This window comes from Beta vulgaris, chromosome 5 (assembly GCF_026745355.1).
Source record: "Beta vulgaris subsp. vulgaris cultivar EL10 chromosome 5, EL10.2, whole genome shotgun sequence".
NCBI classification, from domain to species: Eukaryota; Viridiplantae; Streptophyta; class Magnoliopsida; order Caryophyllales; family Amaranthaceae; genus Beta; species Beta vulgaris.
The window spans coordinates 49780740-49800074 of record NC_079206.1 but is presented as its reverse complement, the minus strand read 5'-3'; the positions used below and the strand labels follow the sequence as shown (position 1 = coordinate 49800074).

The 19335-nt window shown below is 37.8% G+C and overlaps 1 protein-coding gene and 1 long non-coding RNA gene across 2 annotated transcripts; both read left to right on the top strand.

Annotated features, from left to right (window-relative positions):
* The first annotated feature begins 3167 nt into the window (after positions 1-3167).
* LOC125497273 (uncharacterized) lies at positions 3168-4224 on the top strand. The gene is made up of 2 exons (XR_007273901.2): positions 3168-3847; positions 4008-4224. It is a non-coding gene; the product is annotated as an uncharacterized LOC125497273 (long non-coding RNA).
* Positions 4225-9859: 5635 nt separating this feature from the next.
* Positions 9860-18682, top strand: LOC104893896 (mitochondrial phosphate carrier protein 3, mitochondrial). Its single transcript, XM_057395142.1, has 7 exons — positions 9860-9921; positions 10006-10201; positions 11361-11722; positions 12330-12373; positions 12469-12683; positions 13404-13528; positions 18504-18682. The coding sequence occupies exons 1-7, from the start codon at positions 9860-9862 to the stop codon at positions 18547-18549; spliced, it is 1050 nt and encodes a 349-aa protein (XP_057251125.1). The 3' UTR covers positions 18550-18682.
* Positions 18683-19335: the final 653 nt, after the last annotated feature.

The window sequence follows — 19335 nt, the reverse complement described above, 5'->3', positions numbered from 1 at the left end:
TATGTATTATAATGCAAGAAAACATTATTTTTCCTAGCATATATTTATCACGAGCTAGTGCCGGTTGACAAATTATTGCAAAACGAGCTTGTAATACTCCATATGCACGCTCCACGTCCTTTCATTTTCTCTCTTGCTTTTGGGCAAAAAGGTTTTCCTTCTCATTCAATGGAAGAGATCTTGTGGTAATAAATGCGGCCCATTGAGGATATATACCATCTATTAGGTAATAACCCATGTCTTACGGGTGGCCGTTGAAAACATAGTTTACTGAAGGTGCACGACCTCCAAATAAATCATTAAATATTGGAGATCTATCAAGAACATTTATATCATTGCACCTACCTGGTATTCCAAAGAAAGCATGCCTGATCCACAAATTATATGTCGCATTAGCTTCGAGAATTTAAGTCGGCTTACCAGCCCTTCCTGAATAGATCCTTTAATTTAAATTGTAGTGGACAATTTTTCCATCATGCAATTAAGAGAACCCATCATTCCCGGAAATCCACTTTCCTCGCATGCATATAACAATCTCGTTAAATCTGTTTCATTAGGTCTTCTTAAGTATTAGAATTTGTTGCTCCCTTCCCCCTTTCTCTCTAAACCCTAGCCTCCCTTACCCTTTCTTCATTAGTTAGGGGGCTGCCATGGATGTTTTCATCCATGGTAAGCCCCTGTCCCTCTTTTATTTCCAGTTTTTATTTTTGTTGAATAAATTACTATCTCTTTATGGGATTTTTTAGTACTCTCTGCTGTGGAGATCTCCTTCTCCCCTATGGGAGTTGTGAGTATTCTTTTTTTTTTTTTGTTTTTAGGTATGAGAAATTGTTCTCATTGGTTGAAGTTCGAGACTCAACATGAAGGTATTGGAATCTCGGATGCGGTAAACATGGCTCGATCAAGATTGTTCTTCCCAAACTATCTCGGAATGATAGACTATACTTCCTCATCAATAGCTGCTTGATTGATTCAGCAAATACAAGGGGGTTGTGTTGTATTGTTCGATCTGGTTCATTGTAGTTTTTTCGAATACGAATTTGATTTAACCTTGTTTGATTGTATCTTGTTTTTCTTTAATATCTATTTTAGATGCCGTTTGGCCTTCAATTTATGAAATTTCTCCTTTCAAAAAAGGTCTTCTTAAGTATTCGTCATCGAGCTCGGCAACCACACCCTCAACAAAATGTTGTAGTGAATCTCTAGCATGAGAGCCACTCATTTTCAGATAATCGTCCACCGAATTTGCTGATGTGGCATATGCTAACAACCTTGCAGCCGCAATGCACTTTAGCAATGCTGATGCACCAAGTCTCTCTGTGGCATTTGGCCTTTGTTGGCAGAATGTGTTCTTATTAGTCAGCGCTTTTACTATACGAAGGAAGACATGTTTTTGCATGCGAAATCGGCGGCGAAATAGTCGTGGGGGGTAGAGGGAAGTGTCGGGAAAGTAGTCGTTCCATAAGCGAGTGTGCATTCACACGATTTCGATCAACATGTTGCTAGGTGTCCTAGGAACTTGAGTTACCATTGCATATACTTCAGCTGGATTAGCCAAAATGAAGGGCTCGACCATTTGGTCCATCATACGATTTGCATGTCTACGTCTTTCAAAACGCCGCATGTAGTTATTGTTTTGTTCTTCTGCTATATGATCTGGTGGGATAAATTTGACAATATCGGAACTAGAATAATTTGAAGATGAAATGAAACTATTATACTTGATTCAGATGACATTATAGAGAATTTATTTGATGCTATAAGAAGAGATATTGTGTGGAAAGCTGAGTATATTGAAGTACAAAGCATTGTGAAGTAAATATATAGAAAAGGTGAGGAGCAATAATACACTGAATATGGCAATTGAATTGTCACTTCATTTCAGAGCAATAATACACTGAACATAGCAATTGAATTGTCACTTCATTTCAAAGCAATCACAACAATAATGCACTAAAGAAAGCAATTGAATGGTCATTTCACCACAGTATTTATCACAAAAATAATGCACTAAAGAAAGCAAGTGAATGGTCATTTCAGCACATTATTTACTACAATAATGCACTATTTCACTAAACAATAATAATTTCAAAATTTTAAGACATTAAAAAGACTTCTTATTTGAAATTAACTTTTACTAATACGTTAACAGAGTTTACATATAATAGAACAACAATTAGAAACACCACTACTAAATTCATAATTAAACAACTGAATAAGACATACACCTTTGAATAAAAAATTATTTTAGTAAATGAGATCACATCTCATGGAAATAAAATCTTCACTAAATGACTCTTTAAATTTTTCTCTTCTTTAGTGAAGTAGTCCTTTGATTCAAGCACTTTGAATAATTCCAAATTGATCTTCCTTTGTTTCATAGAAACTTTCCTATTTTCCAACAACACCCTCTCATTTCGAATTTCCCTTTCGTACTTCAACCTCTCAATTTCTGATTCTTTTTCATACTTCAACCCAGTTAGTTCCATTTCAGTTTCTAAACTTTTTGATAAATGTATTTTCTCAATATTATCCACCCATTGTTGGAATGCTACTGATGGCATGTTCACAACATATCCCATCCCCTTATTTTTGGTGGACCCATCCCTTGGAGTTTGAATAAAACACCCTATATCACCACTGGTTGGTGTATTTGGGTCAGTTGAAGTGGAGTAGTTTCTAGTTTCATTAATCCTCCACCTCTTTGAACCACTTTCTTAAGTTGTTGCCTTCTTCTTGCACTTCTTAACAATATCCCCATAAGGCTTCCATACATCACAACCGTTAAGAAGTTCCCAACAATGTCAATCATTAAAATCCCTATAATGAGGCTCGTTGTAACTCTTGTAAAGAGCATACGCTGTCTTCATAAGATCATCATCGCATTCACCACTTTTTCTCCTTGATTCTGCTTGAGCAAAAGCACCAACAAATTTCGATACTAGTAGAAAAAGGACGATTTGCGTCGCCCCATTTGCGTCGCATGAAATGGAAAACGACGCAATAACGTAATTTGTGTCGCACGTAAAGAGGAGTGCGGCGCACAACATGGGTACATAAGCACCAGATACGAGCTATATGCGTCGCACGTGCCTTAGGTGCGTTGCAAAAGCCCAATTTGTGTCGGATCCCCTGGCCCATCTGACGCAAATTGTCTCATCCTTGAAAAAAAAACTTTCACATTATCTGCGTCGCACGTCTTTAAGTTGCAAAAGACTAATTTGCATCGCACCTTATTTAACGTGCGACGCATATCGGACCTTAAATCTCCCATAAGGCCCACTTTCCTCTTTATTTCAAAGCCAACCCTAAAAAATACTCTATCTCCACGCCGTCATTCATCTCCCCTCTCTCTCTCACTCCCCTCTTTGTTCTTTTGACTTCATGGGTTTTTCAATCCTTTCAAATCTAGACATATCCCTAAATTCCATCTCCATTAAGCAATAATTTCAATGGACCAAACCCTAATTTTCGAATTAAGTTCCGACGATGAAGTGGGCCTCGATAATTCTTCCATCGTAGATAAATTCGTGTAGGTAACGAAGCGAACTGAAGATGTTGGTGCTGAAGATCATGAATTCAACGAACTGCCCTCTACCTTCTATTACTTTCCATGCAAATCACTTGGCGATTTTGAAGAACAACGAACACCAACGTGATTTTGGCAAGACAGACTTATTCACGCATCTCAAGATTTTAATTCGTGCTGATAATTCTTCAAGAATTCGATTGGATCTAAAAATGGAAACCCAGGAGTTCAAAGAAGTTGCGAGTTCGACGAATTATGTTTATTTTCTGTTCAAAGAATTCGATTCGGACCATTTTATTTTCAGTTCTCGATTTTCAGGTACCAGTTTATTCTGAATTTCTTTGTTTTGCCATATTTATGTTTATTTTTGGAAAAAAAAATTCATATAAACAACCCACTATAAATTGCTTGATATATATTATTTCCCGTCTGACTTTTTCAGTTTTTAACTCATTTAAAATCAAACTTATGTTTGCAGATCTGGTGGAGGAAGAAAAAGAAGATGACAGTGAAGATCTAGTATTGTTGATTGTTTTAGATTTTAGGTTTTTTTGTATTAGATTTAATTTTGTTTCTTTGGGTCATATTTTTTAATTTTGTTTCAGACACATGAAATTAAGTTATCCAAGTTGTATTGTTAATTTTGTTGCTTGTTGATCTCAATGGAATGGAAGAAAATTTTTAATTTCGTTTCAGTCCTGTTCTTTTCATTTAAAGTTCTGTCATGTTCTAATGGACGAAAAGTTACAGAAAATCTGCACCAGCAATTCAATGAAAGAAAAGCACATGTCAGTGCAACATGTGTTTTGCATGTTCCTACATGTCTGACGCAGAAGGCTACTATTTGCGTCGCACATAGACAATGGTGCGACGCAGATGAGTCTCACACCAGAAACCACGAGAGACTCATCTGCGTCGCACAATTGTCTATGTGCGACGCAAATCGTTAAACAATTTGCGTCGTTTAAACGTCCAACTCAAATTATATATTGGTAATTCGCGTCGAGACCTGTGTCGTCGGACCTATGTCTGACGCAAATAGGGGTCCCAGGTCCGACGCAAATCGTCCTTTCTCTACTAGTGATATTTATCATTTCCAATGACTTCTTAGAGGATCTAATTCCTTTTCATTTAATAGATCAGTTTCTCTCATCCCTTCAGCTTCCTCTGCCCACATTTTGTTTCTGTATACTCTAACCTGCTCATACATATTTGTAATTCTATCTTAAAAGGGCTGTCCATTTTGTTTTGTATTTCGAAACTTGTTAGTACTTACGTGAAGCCAAGACTTCACTAGGACTTCCTCTTTAGCTAGAGACTAATATTTTCTTAGTCCCTTTTCGACTTGCGACTCTCTAACTTGAACATCATTTTCTTCATTTCCTTCTTCTTCATCAGCGTCGTCACGTTCAACAGATGGAGCATGGGTATGATATGAAATATTGAAGTTCGAAAGTGAACCTCCACCTTGTGATGTTTGAAAATCTTGGGACGTAGGAAAAATTGTTTCTTCTATAGAAATATGACTTGGGATAACATAGTTATGTTGTGAATGAGGAGGAAATTGGGAGAAAGAACTAGGATTAGAGAAACTTATATTTTGTGATAGATATAGTTGGGAGTACTGAGTGGCAAAACTCTTATTTTTCATTCCCTAATTTGGATATTGTGAAAAGTTTTGTGAACTGGGTTGATCAACATAATTATTGAGATCGATTTGAGAATACAAAAAGATTGCAAATTTGGATTATTTTGGGGTTGTGGAGTGTTTTTAGATTTTTGTTGGTTTTTTTCTCCCATTTTTTGGACCCATATATTAATTAAGTGTTTAATGAAAAAGAGGTGTATGAAAAATGTCTGGAATTACCTCAATAGTGGGCTCTATTTATAGAGAAGAGAAAAACAGAGTTGTTGGTAAAGTTTTTTTTATTTATTTAATTTTTAATTATAAAATATGACCAATATTTAAAATTGTGTCAAAAAAGCATGAACAATTTCTTTGCAATCTCAACTATTCACCACAATTAATTACCAACCATTAGATCCAAAGACACAATTCCCATGAACCAATAATGCTTTGCCACTTGTCACACCTAAGTGATACTTTTCAGGAAAAAGAAATTGTAAACAGTTCATCACTATAAATGGGCAAACACATCTCTCCTCTTTTTTTTTTTTTCTCTCGCTTCATTGTTTATTATTTTTCTAGCCCTCTCTCTCTTCATGGACTGTCAGTGGACTAACTGTTTGTAATGCTCAAATCATTGAAGTGTATCAACAATTTACAATTGGCTGAAACGAACCAAAATGCGAAGTAGCAATATTTTCAGCTTGCAACTTATAATGGATCACACACATGATGACAATTATCTACATCAATATGTTTCGTCCCCTAATAATGAACATACAGTACAATCAAACACAATATAAAGAGCAACATCATAGGCAAGGTTGCTTTAAACTCCTAGAGGTTAGAGAAGCCTGGCTAGATATAAACCACGTTATTCACAATGAATAACAACAAAAGCTCTAAACAATATGAGGAACAAGATGATGAACAAGATTACGGGAGCATTTAACAATGAATTGGTAATTATTTTACTTGGGCTTTTTCTTTTCCTTCTCAAAAAGGGATTATTTTGTAATATGAGGGAAATAAAATTCGAATATGAAAAAGGTTACGACACTAAATTTCAATTATGCCAAATTTCATGACACTAAAGTCGAAATATAAAAAGGTAAGGACACTAAACTTGGGTTACGCGAGATTTCATGTTGGCATGACAACAAAGTTGATTTTATTTTAATAAATAATTATATGACATCTTGTTAGATTTTTTTTGAGGGGAAAGAGAAGTGCATTAATCAAGGGACAAAGAGTCCATGAGTACATAAGGGTCAACATCACTAGGACAATGACGTTCCCAACATTGCTCAACTCCAAACGACACTACTCTAGCTAAATTATGGGCGATAGAATTCCTATCTCTTTTGACATGACTAAAACGAATGGATATAAAAGCGTCACACATAGAGAGAACATCACCATGTATGGCATCCAAATCTGAAAAATATAATGCAGCCTTTGAGAGTCTTGAAGAGATCACCTGCGAATACGAATAAAAAATAACATGGGATAAGCCCTGCGAGATAGCCAATATTGCAGCTATATGAACCGCCAACCCACCCATCATTGCTGATAGATGCATCTGCATTCAGCTTGATCACGTCGGAGGGGGGCCCACACCACCGAGCGGGGCTACTCCGTCGATGCCTCGAGTTGCTCTCATAAATTCTCATTGCATATTGATTAAATTCGTCAACTTGCCTTAGGACTCGTTGGCTTACCAAATCAACATGTTGGCTTTGATTCTCAAATACCTTCTTTTTTCGCACCACCCATACATTCCACATAATATAGCTACCTTTTTGAACAACTTTTAGATCAGGAGTACTCCATCTTTCAAGACTTTTGCACATTCCTTCATCTTCGATTCCTTGTAACAAAACACGACAACCTAACTTTTCCCACAAACTCGCCACACTCGAGCAAAAAAACAGCATATGCTGTTGAGTTTTAACGTGGCCTAAGCAGCATGGACAACCACGATCCTCGACAAGGTGTTGCCTATGAAGAAGCTCCCTCACCGAAAGCGAGTTGGTGCAAGCGCGCCACATAAAATGTCGTACCATTGGTGACACCTCCAAGCTCCTCAAGATGCCCTAAGCTCGATGAAAATCCTCCAAATTGCCTCCTTTCCCTAGCATGTACGTCGTTTTTCACCGAATTAGCCCCGTCTTTAGAGTAAGCCCATGTTAACTCATCTTATAAATCTCTTGAACTTAAGGGTATAGACAGGATGCAACGTTGGTCTCTCGCATTGAAATATTCTTCCACCATCTCTACTATCCACTCCTTTCTAGCCTCATCAATCAGGTCACCTACTACATTGAAACCATCCACACGACTACTCTAAATAAATCTTCCCTCATAAATCAATATGCTTTACATTCCCAACTATCCAGAGTAAGCTCTCCATCACCAAACTCTTGGCTCCCCAAATACTACACCACACATAGCTATTAGAGAGCCTTAGTCATGCTGAAAGAATGTCACCATGGGGGTAATATTTCGCATCATAACATGATTCAAAAGAGAGTGTTTATAATGTAACAAGCGCCAAACTTGTTTACTCAACAAAGTATCATTGAAAACCGCAATATCCTTAAACCCCATCCCACCTATACACTTGGGTTTAAACATTTTTTCCCAGCTCAACCAGTGCATTTTTCTCTCTTCACCTCTCCCTCCCCACCAAAATCGAGCCATCGCCGAGTGGATTTCCTGAATAACAGCAGCAAGAATTTTATAAACACCCATCAGATAAGTAGGAAGGGCTTGAATTACAGATTTTATAAGAATCTTCTTTCCCGCTCTGAATAACAACTTCTCTTTCCATCTCCTCAACTTCTTCCACATTCTATCTAAAAGTTCTGGAAACATCACTTTTTTGGATCTGCCACTAATGGTAGGAATACCAAGATGCTTCTGGTGCCTATCAACATGCCTCATATGGAGAATATCAATCAACTCTTCTTTCACAGCGAATCCTTTTACTGAAGGAAACCTTTGACTTTTCAGAATTAATTTTCTACCCGGATGCTGCTTCATACTAGTTGAGAATATCAACTATTGTTAAGCATTCCTGACGAGTAGCCCTTGTAAAGAGAAGATTGTCATCTGCAAAGAGAATGTGAGATATTTCTGGACCATTTCGACTTGCTTTAGCCCCATGAAGTGCCCTGGTAGTAGCCTTCTATTGGATCATCTGAGAAAAGGTGTCAACAACCATAATAAATAAAAAGGGAGATAAAAGATCACCCTGACGTAACCCTCTAGAGGGCGATACTGAACCACTCACTCTTCCATTAACAATGAAAGAATAAGATAGTAAAGTAACACAACTCATCACCAAATTAACCCATCTGCCATCGAAGCCCATAGTCAACAACAATTTTGTTCTAATATAGATTTCTATTATACTATCAACTCATGTATAGTTCTGGTTATTAATAATTGATTACTTCTTATTAGTAGCCAAATTATGTGTTATAAAATTCAGTGTCTACTAACTGAAAAAAGGGATTGGATACTTTTTTTTTTTTGAAATTAACATTAATTCATTGATTCAAAGTCATACGACATCTACAATAGAAGTCAAAACTAAACAAATACATATCAAAATGAAATAAATACAATTCTAATATGAAAAAACCACGATACATATTTCGTTGAGTAGATCTAACACTTCTGAAAACCCTCGTCTTTTACACCGATGTCTGATGCAGCCTTATGCAAGGGAGTCTGTCGATCTTTTGTAGTTTTGAAGTAGAACCGAATTCAATTCAAGTGATTGTAAACGAAGTCTTGACATCTATTGCAACTCTGAACAAATTTTGATCAGCAAATCAACATCTTGAATTACACAAAAACCCAAAAACAAATTCTCTAAACTCTCACATGGAGAGAGATAAAACCCAATATATATATGGGTAGACGTAACCCAATACATGGGTACAAAAGTCTCCATTAGAGAGAGACTGAAGTTTATTAGAAACAGAAACATAAAAAACTAGTAATAAAAGGAGAAAAGGGGCTTACCACCGCCTAAAAGGATGGTGCTAGCGCCTAGGTTGAAAATTAGGGTTTTGTGGGAGAGGAGAGAGAAGAGAGAAAAAGAAGGAGAGAGGGGGCGGTATTCGTAAAGAAATAAGGGGTTGGATACATGGTAGAGTTAAATTAGCAATTGATAGTATAAACTTGGAAATTAAAGCAAATCGAGAAACATAAAAACGAGTAACTCAAATATATAGTACTTGATGCCTGATGGTAGTGGTGACAGTAAGATTTAATTTGTATATGAAAACTTCAAGGTTGTGGGATCAAAACTCCACCAAAAACATTTCCAAAGGATCTTGCTTGAGTTGGATTAACCTGGCTTGAATTGGATTAACCTATAAGAGGTTGTGGTCAAGTACATCACTTCATCTTAGCAATCTAGAAAAAAAATAGATTAATAGAAAAATGTAAAAATGTGAGGAATAAATAACAATACAATCCAGGGGCTGAGAATTCAAAATTTTAAAAAATTCACCATGTGTTCCCTCATCCTCATAAATCGCAGGATGTTATGTATGGTCAACCCTTCAAAATCGTCGACATTTTAAACATTTTAGATCCAAGGTTCTTCATTTCCTCAAAAATTTTCATCTCTTTTCATTCTTTTTCTTCATCAATAACCCTAATCATCATAAACATTTAATACATCCATGGCAATTTCTGGGAACTCTAACAAGTCGTCTCCTTTAATCCCTTCCTTCCTCTACACCTCCTCATACACATCCAGATCATTTATGAATCCTACCCATCTTGATCATGCATATAGTTCTTCCATGCAGCACGGCAAATATTCTCTATCGTCGTCGTCGCCGTCATTATCATCATCTTCATGTGAAGTATCAAGGGAGAGTATAATGGTAGCAGCTCCGAGCGAGAAGATAAAAATGTATTCTCCGACATTCTATGCAGCATGTACTGCTGGTGGAATTTTTAGTTGTGGTCTTACTCACATGGTTGTTACTCCTCTTGATCTCGTCAAGTGTAACATGCAGGTCTCTTTCTCATCTTCTAATCTTAATTTCTAAGGGATACTTCGCAATTCCGCGAAAGTTGCAACGCTTTTGGATAATTAAACTATATATACACTCCCCTTTTACCACCTATTGTGAATTATACTAAAGGAAGAATTTAAGCCGGTAAAATTTGTTGGATTTGTTTCGGTATATAACTTACAAAATATCAAAGTTGTACATTGAGAAGCGTTAAAAACTAGATGTTGGAATTTACCGGAGAAGATGTGAAACATATGATGATATGATAAAGATTAATCAACTTCAACGAGCCAACGAGGATCCTCAGATCTGTTGTGAACATTTTTTTGTTATATGTCATAGTACATCATATTAAGACAATACTTTCATATGATCTATTATCAATCCTTTCATAGATTAAAAAAATGGATTTTACCTTCATTTACATCTCTCAACATCACACATCTCACACGAGTATTGATGCAGTTCTAGACGATAGGATTGATTGGTTATCAATTGTTATTTTAATGAAAGATAGATATGATAAGATAATACAAATTTTATCATACACTGGTGTATAACGTGAATATGGTACAACAAATGCTATTTTTTTTGCTCATTGCTCATTTTAAATCATGCAAATGAGTCAAATGTACTAAAAAGGAGAGTTTCAAATGAGCAAATTAGTAGAAATTAGTCTCGGATGTACGATGATGAACTCGATAGGATATAATGGTTTTTTTAATAGATAGTAAGAGAGACTGTAAGACCCGAAGAAGGAAAGTGTAGACACTAACGTGAGATGGAGGTATTAATAAATTTACATAAATACATAATGCTTCTTTTAGAGTTCTGACTTGTTAGTCTCAATTATTCTTGGAGTCTAATAAAGGTTGTTGATGTGGATGTCAACTAGCTTAGTTGGTTAAAATATTGGTGTATGGAACTTAATACCTGAGATTAAATTCCATCTACATTATTTACCCTTGTGACTCTCTATACATCAAAATACAAAAACAAAGGTTGCTGGTACTTGATACTTGACAGTTATCATTAGATAAGTACTAAGCTGTATGAAACAGATTAGAAAAGTTTGTGATAATACCTTAAAGAACATTTCCACATTTTAAACCATGATATAAAACATTAATATGCTATCTATAAAATATTGTGGTTACAGATTAATCCAGCAAAGTATAAAAACATAAGCTCAGGCTTTGGAGTTTTGATGAAAGAGCAAGGAGTTAAAGGCTTCTTCAGGGGTTGGGTGCCAACCCTTCTTGGTTACAGTGCACAAGGAGCCTGTAAATTTGGGTTCTATGAATTCTTTAAGAAGTACTATTCAGATCTTGCTGGTCCTGAAAAAGCTGTCAGATACAAAACCATGATTTACTTAGCTGGTTCTGCATCTGCCGAGGTCATTGCTGATGTTGCCCTTTGCCCCCTCGAAGCTGTTAAAGTTCGTGTGCAGACACAACATGGCTTTGCTCGAGGCTTGTCCGATGGTTTCCCCAAGTTTCTCAATTCTGAAGGTGCTGCAGGGTATGGTTCTTACCCTCTAGATTTCGCCTTTCTTATTTATTGAACTTTATGTTTTAGGAACGGGAATAAATGTAACTATGAGTCTATGACCGATTTATAACAGCTCTAACTATGGATCATTCCACATAAATCTCAACTATGGGGAGTGTCTTGTAAAGAAACCAATTTAGAAAGTTATATAATAATTGTGACAATCTTGTTCGCTACATTGCATCAGTCGATGAAAAAGAAGAACAAAACACTACTGAAAAACAAACAAAATATAATCAATACGACGCATTATTAAGTAGTCACTTGGATTATTTCCGGACACTCTATAGTCTGTACGTGGGAGTGTTATAAGAAGATTTCCATAATTTAGATTATTCTGTGTACTTTTTCTATTTTAATTTCTATGTGTCAAAGGGGTGGATGAGATTCGAACCCGTGACCTTTTTGTCACGTTGGCTCTTGATACCATGTCAAAGGACCAACTCAACCAAAAGCTTAAGCTGATGGTTGAGGCACCAGGAATAGATCTATACTCTATCACTATGGATAGAAGTAAAGTATGAGTAATATCGATGTATAGAACTTTTTATGCTCTAACAATTATATTTTCTCGCAGATTGTACAAGGGACTAGTCCCGCTTTGGGGTCGTCAGATTCCATGTAAGTAAATATAATTGTACTTCACTAATTTTTGGCAATGTCTTCTGTTTAAGTTATTCTTATAATACTAATGTGTTTACTTACTTTGATTGAAGATACAATGATGAAGTTCGCCTCTTTTGAGACCATTGTAGAACTCTTATACAAGTACGCTATTCCAAGACCTAAAGAACAATGCAGCAAGACATTGCAACTTGGTGTTAGCTTTGCTGGTGGATATGTAGCTGGAGTATTTTGTGCCATTGTGTCACACCCTGCAGACAATTTAGTATCTTTTCTTAACAACGCAAAGGGCGCTTCTGTTGGTGATGTATGTTCTCTAATTTATTCCTTGTCAATTCAAGACATTCATCGTATATTTCTTAGCTCGATCTACATTCTTCTTAGATCAATAGAAAAAGTGTTTGTTTGGTTAAACATGAAAAGTAATACTCCATCCGTTTCATATTAATCTACACACTTTGACATTTTACACTATTTACAAGTTGCACTTTGACCCTCGGTTGTGATTTATACGTGAATAAAAACATAGTCACGTGGGATCTTGTTAGATTCGTCTTAGTATGTAATTTTTTTTTTGATAATTTGGTCATTTTATTGCTGGGATCCCCAGAATAAGTTGATTTCTACTGAAAGCAGAGTATTCCTTCCAAAAGGAGGGAAACTTTCATAGTGTAAAACACACCCGGCTAGGAGGAAACCAATTTACCCGTCTTAGTATGTATTTTATTAATATGTACTTTTTATAATTTTTAAAAGTACAAAACTAAAGATATATGTCCTCAAAGTTTTACATTGGCATGCGTGAAAAGTGTAAGTGTGTAGATTAAAATGAAACGGAGGGATTATATCCCATGTTCTTTCACTCCTAGGAAGTATAAGTTTGGTTTTAACAAAGGAAGTCACTATTCTGTGTGCTTTATACCATTTTCTAACCAAACGACTTTAGATACTTCTACTTGCTATGTTTCTTGTATTAATGAAACAAGCACCAAGTTTGTTATTCCCTAACACAACTTGAGTTTCACAGGCTGTGAAGAGGTTTGGGCTAGTGGGTTTATTTACGCGTGGTCTTCCTCTTCGTATTGTCATGGTTGGAACCCTTACTGGTGCTCAATGGGGAATTTATGATGCTTTCAAAGTGTTCGTTGGCTTGTACGTTCCATATCCTCATCTTCTTATAATTTGTTTTAGTAAAACATACTGGTTTCAAAAAAATATAACATCATTTGTTATTGTAGAGAAAGATTAGGGTAGAATATGTGTGTTGCCTTTCATTGAGATATCAAAACTATATATATACAATGTACATAAGGAAACTATCTATACAAGTATAATAAGCCCATATAACATAATATCTCCTAACACCCCCTCTCAAGTTGGGCATGGGATGGATCAAAAATGCCCAACTTGGAAAGCAGTAGATCAAACTGAGACTTGCCAAGAGCCTTAGTAAAGATGTCAGCAAGCTGCGACTTGGTGTGAACATAGGAGGGAAGAATAAGACCATCATTGAGGGCATCTCGAACAAAGTGGCAATCAACTTCTATATGTTTGGTGCGCTCATGAAAAACTGGATTCGTGGCAATGTGAAGAGCAGACTGACTGTCACAAAACAAAGGGATAGCTTTGGGATGGTGAACTCCCAAACTCAAGAGCAAGGCCTTTAACCATTTCAACTCACATGTAATAGAGGCCATAGAACGATATTCTGCCTCAGCAGAAGAACGAGAGACAGTGTGTTGTTTCTTGGTCTTCCAGGAAATGGGAGAATGACCCAAGAAAACAATCCAGCCAGATAACGAGCGACGAGTGAGAGGACATGCGACCCAGTCCGAATCACACCAACCGGCAAAAGAGAGATCACTGTCGGCCCGTAAGAGAATGCCTTGACCTGGAGTGCCCTTCAAATAGCGAACCACACGCAAAGCAGCATCCCAGTGCTCAATGCGAGGTTCCTGCATGAATTGAGACAAAACATGCACAGAATAAGCCAAGTCAGGGCGAGTGACCGCCAAATAAATAAGACGACCAACGAGACGACGATAGGCCCCAGCTTCAGATAATAAGGAGCCAGAAGCATGCGCAAGGCGATGATTCTGCTCAATAGGAAAACCACACGGTTTAGCACCCAACAAGCCAGCCTCAGAAATGATGTCAAGAGTATATTTCCGTTTGCATAAGAAGAGACCAGCAGAACTACGAGCAACCTCAATACCCAGAAAATACTTGAGAGAACCCAAATCTTTCATCTTAAAGCAATCACTCAAATAAGCTTTGAAAGAAGAGAGAGCAGCGGAATCATTACCAGAAATAATAATATCATCGACATACACCAAAACACCGAGAGCCCCGAGTGTAGGTGAAGAGAGAATAATCAGAGTAAGACTGGAGAAACCCATACTGTTGCAAAGCTGTAACAAGCTTGGCAAACCAACACCGGGGGGCCTGTTTCAAACCATAAAGAGATTTTCGCAGACGACAAACCAGATTAGGATTGGAACACTCAAACCCAGGAGGAAGCTTCATGTAAACTTCCTCAGTCAAATCACCATGAAGGAAGGCATTATGAACATCCATCTGATGCACTTCCCAATTTTTAGAAGTTGCAATGGCAAGAAAAGCACGCACAATAGTCATTTTAGCAACATGAGCAAATGTCTCCGTATAATCAATACCTGCCTCCTGATGATTGCCTAAAACCACCAAACGAGATTTGAGACGTTCAACCTCACCATTAGACAAGAACTTGGTACGATAAACCCACTGACTACCCAATGCACGTTTCCCGGGAGGTAAAACCTCTAGAGTCCAAGTACCATTATCCTCCAAAGCCTGAATCTCATCCTGCATAGACTTTTTCCAACCATCATACCGCATAGCCTCCTTAAAAGACTTTGGTTCTGGAGTAGAAACAACAGCTGCAAGAAATTTTTGATAATGCGAAGAAAAACTTGTACAATTTATATAGTGAGCTATAGGATAAGGAGTACCTGAAGAAGGCGACGGAGGAGAAGCAGAAGAAGATGGACTTTCAGCAACAACAGAGTGAGTAACATAATCCTTCAATAACACAGACGGAATTTTGTCGCGTAAGCCGCGACCCAAAGGAGGAGATGAGGCCGGAGAAGGAGATGGCCCATGTGAGGGAGAGACGGGAGTGGGAGGCCGAGATGGAGAGGTGGGCCGAGAGGAGCTGTCGGGAAAGGAGAGGAGAATTGGGTCAGGAGAGGAAGAACGGGTCTGCTGGGCCGTGTCTAGAGTGGACCGCGGAGGAGAATTAATGGGAGTGGATTGAGAGGAGTCCGGATGAGAAATAGAGGGAGAAGTAAGGTTGGCGGGTTGGGCTTCAGTAGTGGGCGAAGATGTAGAGGGAGTTTGAGGGATATCGGTGGGCCGTGAGGAATTTGAGAGGGGGGTAGAATCAGTAGATGAAGGGGTTGTGGGCTGAGAGATGGGCAAATCATCACGAAAATATTCGTGAATGGTGTCATCATACAACATGAATTTTTGAGGAACATTAGCAACATCATCAGATTTAGAAAAAGGGAAAATGTCCTCAAAAAATTTAACATCACGAGAGACAAAGAACTCTTGGGTGTCTAAATCAAACAAACGCCATCCCTTTTTACCAAATGGGTAACCCACAAAAACACATTTCCTATTCCGACTGGCAAACTTATCCCCCTTAGTTTTGTGATTATAAGCATATGATAGACAACCAAAGGTACGAATTGCTTCATAAGCAGGGGTAAAGCCAAAGAGAATATCAAAGGGGGATTTGTTTTGTAAGAGAGGAGAAGGGGTGCGATTAATTAAGTGAGCTGCAGCAAGAACACGTTCACCCCAAAAATAGATAGGAAGATGAGCTTGAAAACGCAAAGCACGCCCAACATTTAAAATATGTTGATGCTTGCGTTCAACCCTCCCATTTTGTTGTGGAGTGTTGACACAAGAGGTTTGAAAGATGATGCCAGTGGCATGAAAAAACTCCAGCAGGCAATTAAATTCAGTACCATTATCACTTTGCACAATTTTAATGGTTTGAGAAAATTGTCTATCAACCATAGCCACAAAACGCATAAACATTTGAAACACCTCAGTTTTGTCTTCCATCAAATAAACCCAAAAGCTCTAGAAAAATCATCAACAATCGCTAAAAAATAATGAGCATCACAAGAGGAAACATGTCTATAAGGTCCCCACAAATCACAATGAACCTTCTCAAAAACTCTAGTAGCCTTATTTTCACTCACAAAAAATCTGTCTCTAGAATGTTTAGCACGAAAACAAATATCACATGCTTCAGTTAAACTACCCTGATGACCATAGAGAGGAGGGAGTAACTTCACTACTTTCTCCGAAGGATGACCCATCCGACGATGCCAAAGATCAAAAGTAGAGGAAACAGCATTGCCGGACGCTTGAGGCACATGATCAGCTCCGTTGAAGTAGTAAAGTCCATCCTTTCTACGTCCCGTTCCAATCAGCTCCTTCATGGGGTCCTGTATAGCACACATAGACGAGTTAAATTGTACAATGCAGTTTAAATCATGAGTCAGTTGAGTAACAGAAATCAAACTACAACTGAATCGAGGCACCAAGAGAACATCAGTAAGAGTAATGTGATCAGACAAACGCACAGATTCCTTTTGAGTAGCTACAACAGATTCTCCATTAGGAAGACCAACAGGACACGAAGAAATAGTAATAAGATCAAACAACCAAGAGACATTACCAGTGACATGATGAGTGGCACCACTGTCAATAATCCAAGAAGTGGAATCAAACTTACCACTCAAACGATCCTCAGAAACCGAAGTAGAACCAAACAAGCCCGCAAGGGCCTTCCACTGATCAGGAGAAAATAGGTTAGAAGTGGTCGAAGAAGATGACGGACCAGCAGCAACAGTGGCGTTGGCCTTAACAGTGCCATGACCACGACCCACAGATGATGCAGAAACCGGTGGCCGAGAGCCACGACCCGAGCCCTTAGGCTCCCATCCTTCCGGATACCCGACAAGGTCAAAACAATTAGCCACCTCATGACCATGTTTCTTGCAATGAGAACACGCCAACAAAGAATAACACTTTGACACATCATGACCAACCTTGTGACAGTGAGCACAAGTTGGACGCTCCGAAGAGCCACGGCCATGGCCAGATGCCGTACGAACCGCAAAGCCAAGAACCGCCTCTGCCGGTTTGTCATCTATGGCAGATTTAGAGGTTCTAATACGTTCCTCCTGAACAACAAGATGATAAGCGCGGTCTAACGACGGTAATGGGTCAGTGGATAAAATCTGAGAACGTAACCGACCATAGTAATCATTATAGAGACCCATAAGAAATTCATGCAAACGTTGAGTTTCATTACGAGAGGCGTGTAATTCACCCGCCACACATTGAGAACAACAAGAACAAGAAATAAGAGGTTCATGCTTCTTTAAATCTTCCCATAAAATATTCAGTTTACCGTAATAGCTAGAGACACTCATCGTCTTGGTTTGTTCACACTTTGCTATGGTAGATTTTATCTGATGAATGCGCGGGCCATTAACAGTAGCAAAACGTATTTTTAGGTGATCCCAAAGTTTATGAGCCTCTCTAAATTTAGTCAGCGTACCTTTAACCTCGGGATCAATGGTGTTCATAATCCACGATACGAGCATGGCATTCACCGTCAACCAATCAGCAGCAGTGTAGGGAGATTGAGGAGCGGTGATCGTCCCGTCCAAGAAACCAAATTTACGTTGCGCCTCCAGCGCGAGTTGTATGTTGCCAGCCCAATCATCAAAGTTGTCTGACCGGAGACACGTGGGTGTGATAAAGTCACCGGGTCTGTCACCGGTGTCGAGATAAAAGGGATGAGTGATATCAGTTTTAGGTGGAGGGGGGGGGGGACAGCGGCTGTGCGTCGCCTGCCATGAGAGAATACGAGAGAAAAAAATTTCAGAGATTTGGCTCCGATACCATGTAGAGAAAGATTAGGGTAGAATATGTGTGTTGCCTTTCATTGAGATATCAAAACTATATATATACAATGTACATAAGGAAACTATCTATACAAGTATAATAAGCCCATATAACATAATATCTCCTAACATTTATCTTTGTTTTTGATTTGTAGGCCAACTTCAGGTGGAAGTTCTCCTGCCACAGAAGCTAAAAAGTGAACTAAGGGGTGAGCAGCAATAGAGAATTGTAGGAGCTCTATATCTTCTCTAGGAACAATTTGAATTTCTCAACATAATTGATCGAGTTTCATCTTCTTTCTTGTTAAGGTCTTTATTCTACAGAATATTGACATGAGTCAATTTTGTTTCTCTCAATTGTTTGACCCTCTCTCAATTCCTCATCTTATCTAAGAACATTATGTATTTTATACTCCCTTGAGTTCTTTTTTTTTACCCCCTTTCGGAAAAGCGTGGTAAGATGAATTTCCTCTACGCTACCTTCGCACAGGGCCATTCACCCAGAGGCCCAACAACTCCCAACTTATCACAACTTCAACCTTTAATTATTAGTACATAAACACTAACACATATAGAATAGAAGATGAGAAAGCAAAAGAAGATCATAATGATGGTATCATGAGTAAATTAAATTTAATATAAAACTAACCTCTATTAATAATTGAAAATACTATTTTAAGAATATTCATAATGAACATATCAAGACTAATCAAAACTTCCCCTTTTATATGATCTGCGACCTCTAATAGTCTAGAAACTCGAACTTTGATTTTCCAATTAGTTTAAGTAGAGTTAAGTTCATTGAGAAAAGAATAAGATCTCACATATAGATATATGAAAAATAAAAACATAAATAATTATTTATACAACAAATATTCTAGGAATAAAATAATTAGCCAATTGCATAATACCCCTGCAATGTTGTTAACAAACTTTCATTTGATTCTTCATGTAATTTCATCATGGTATGCTATAGGTTCAAAACTA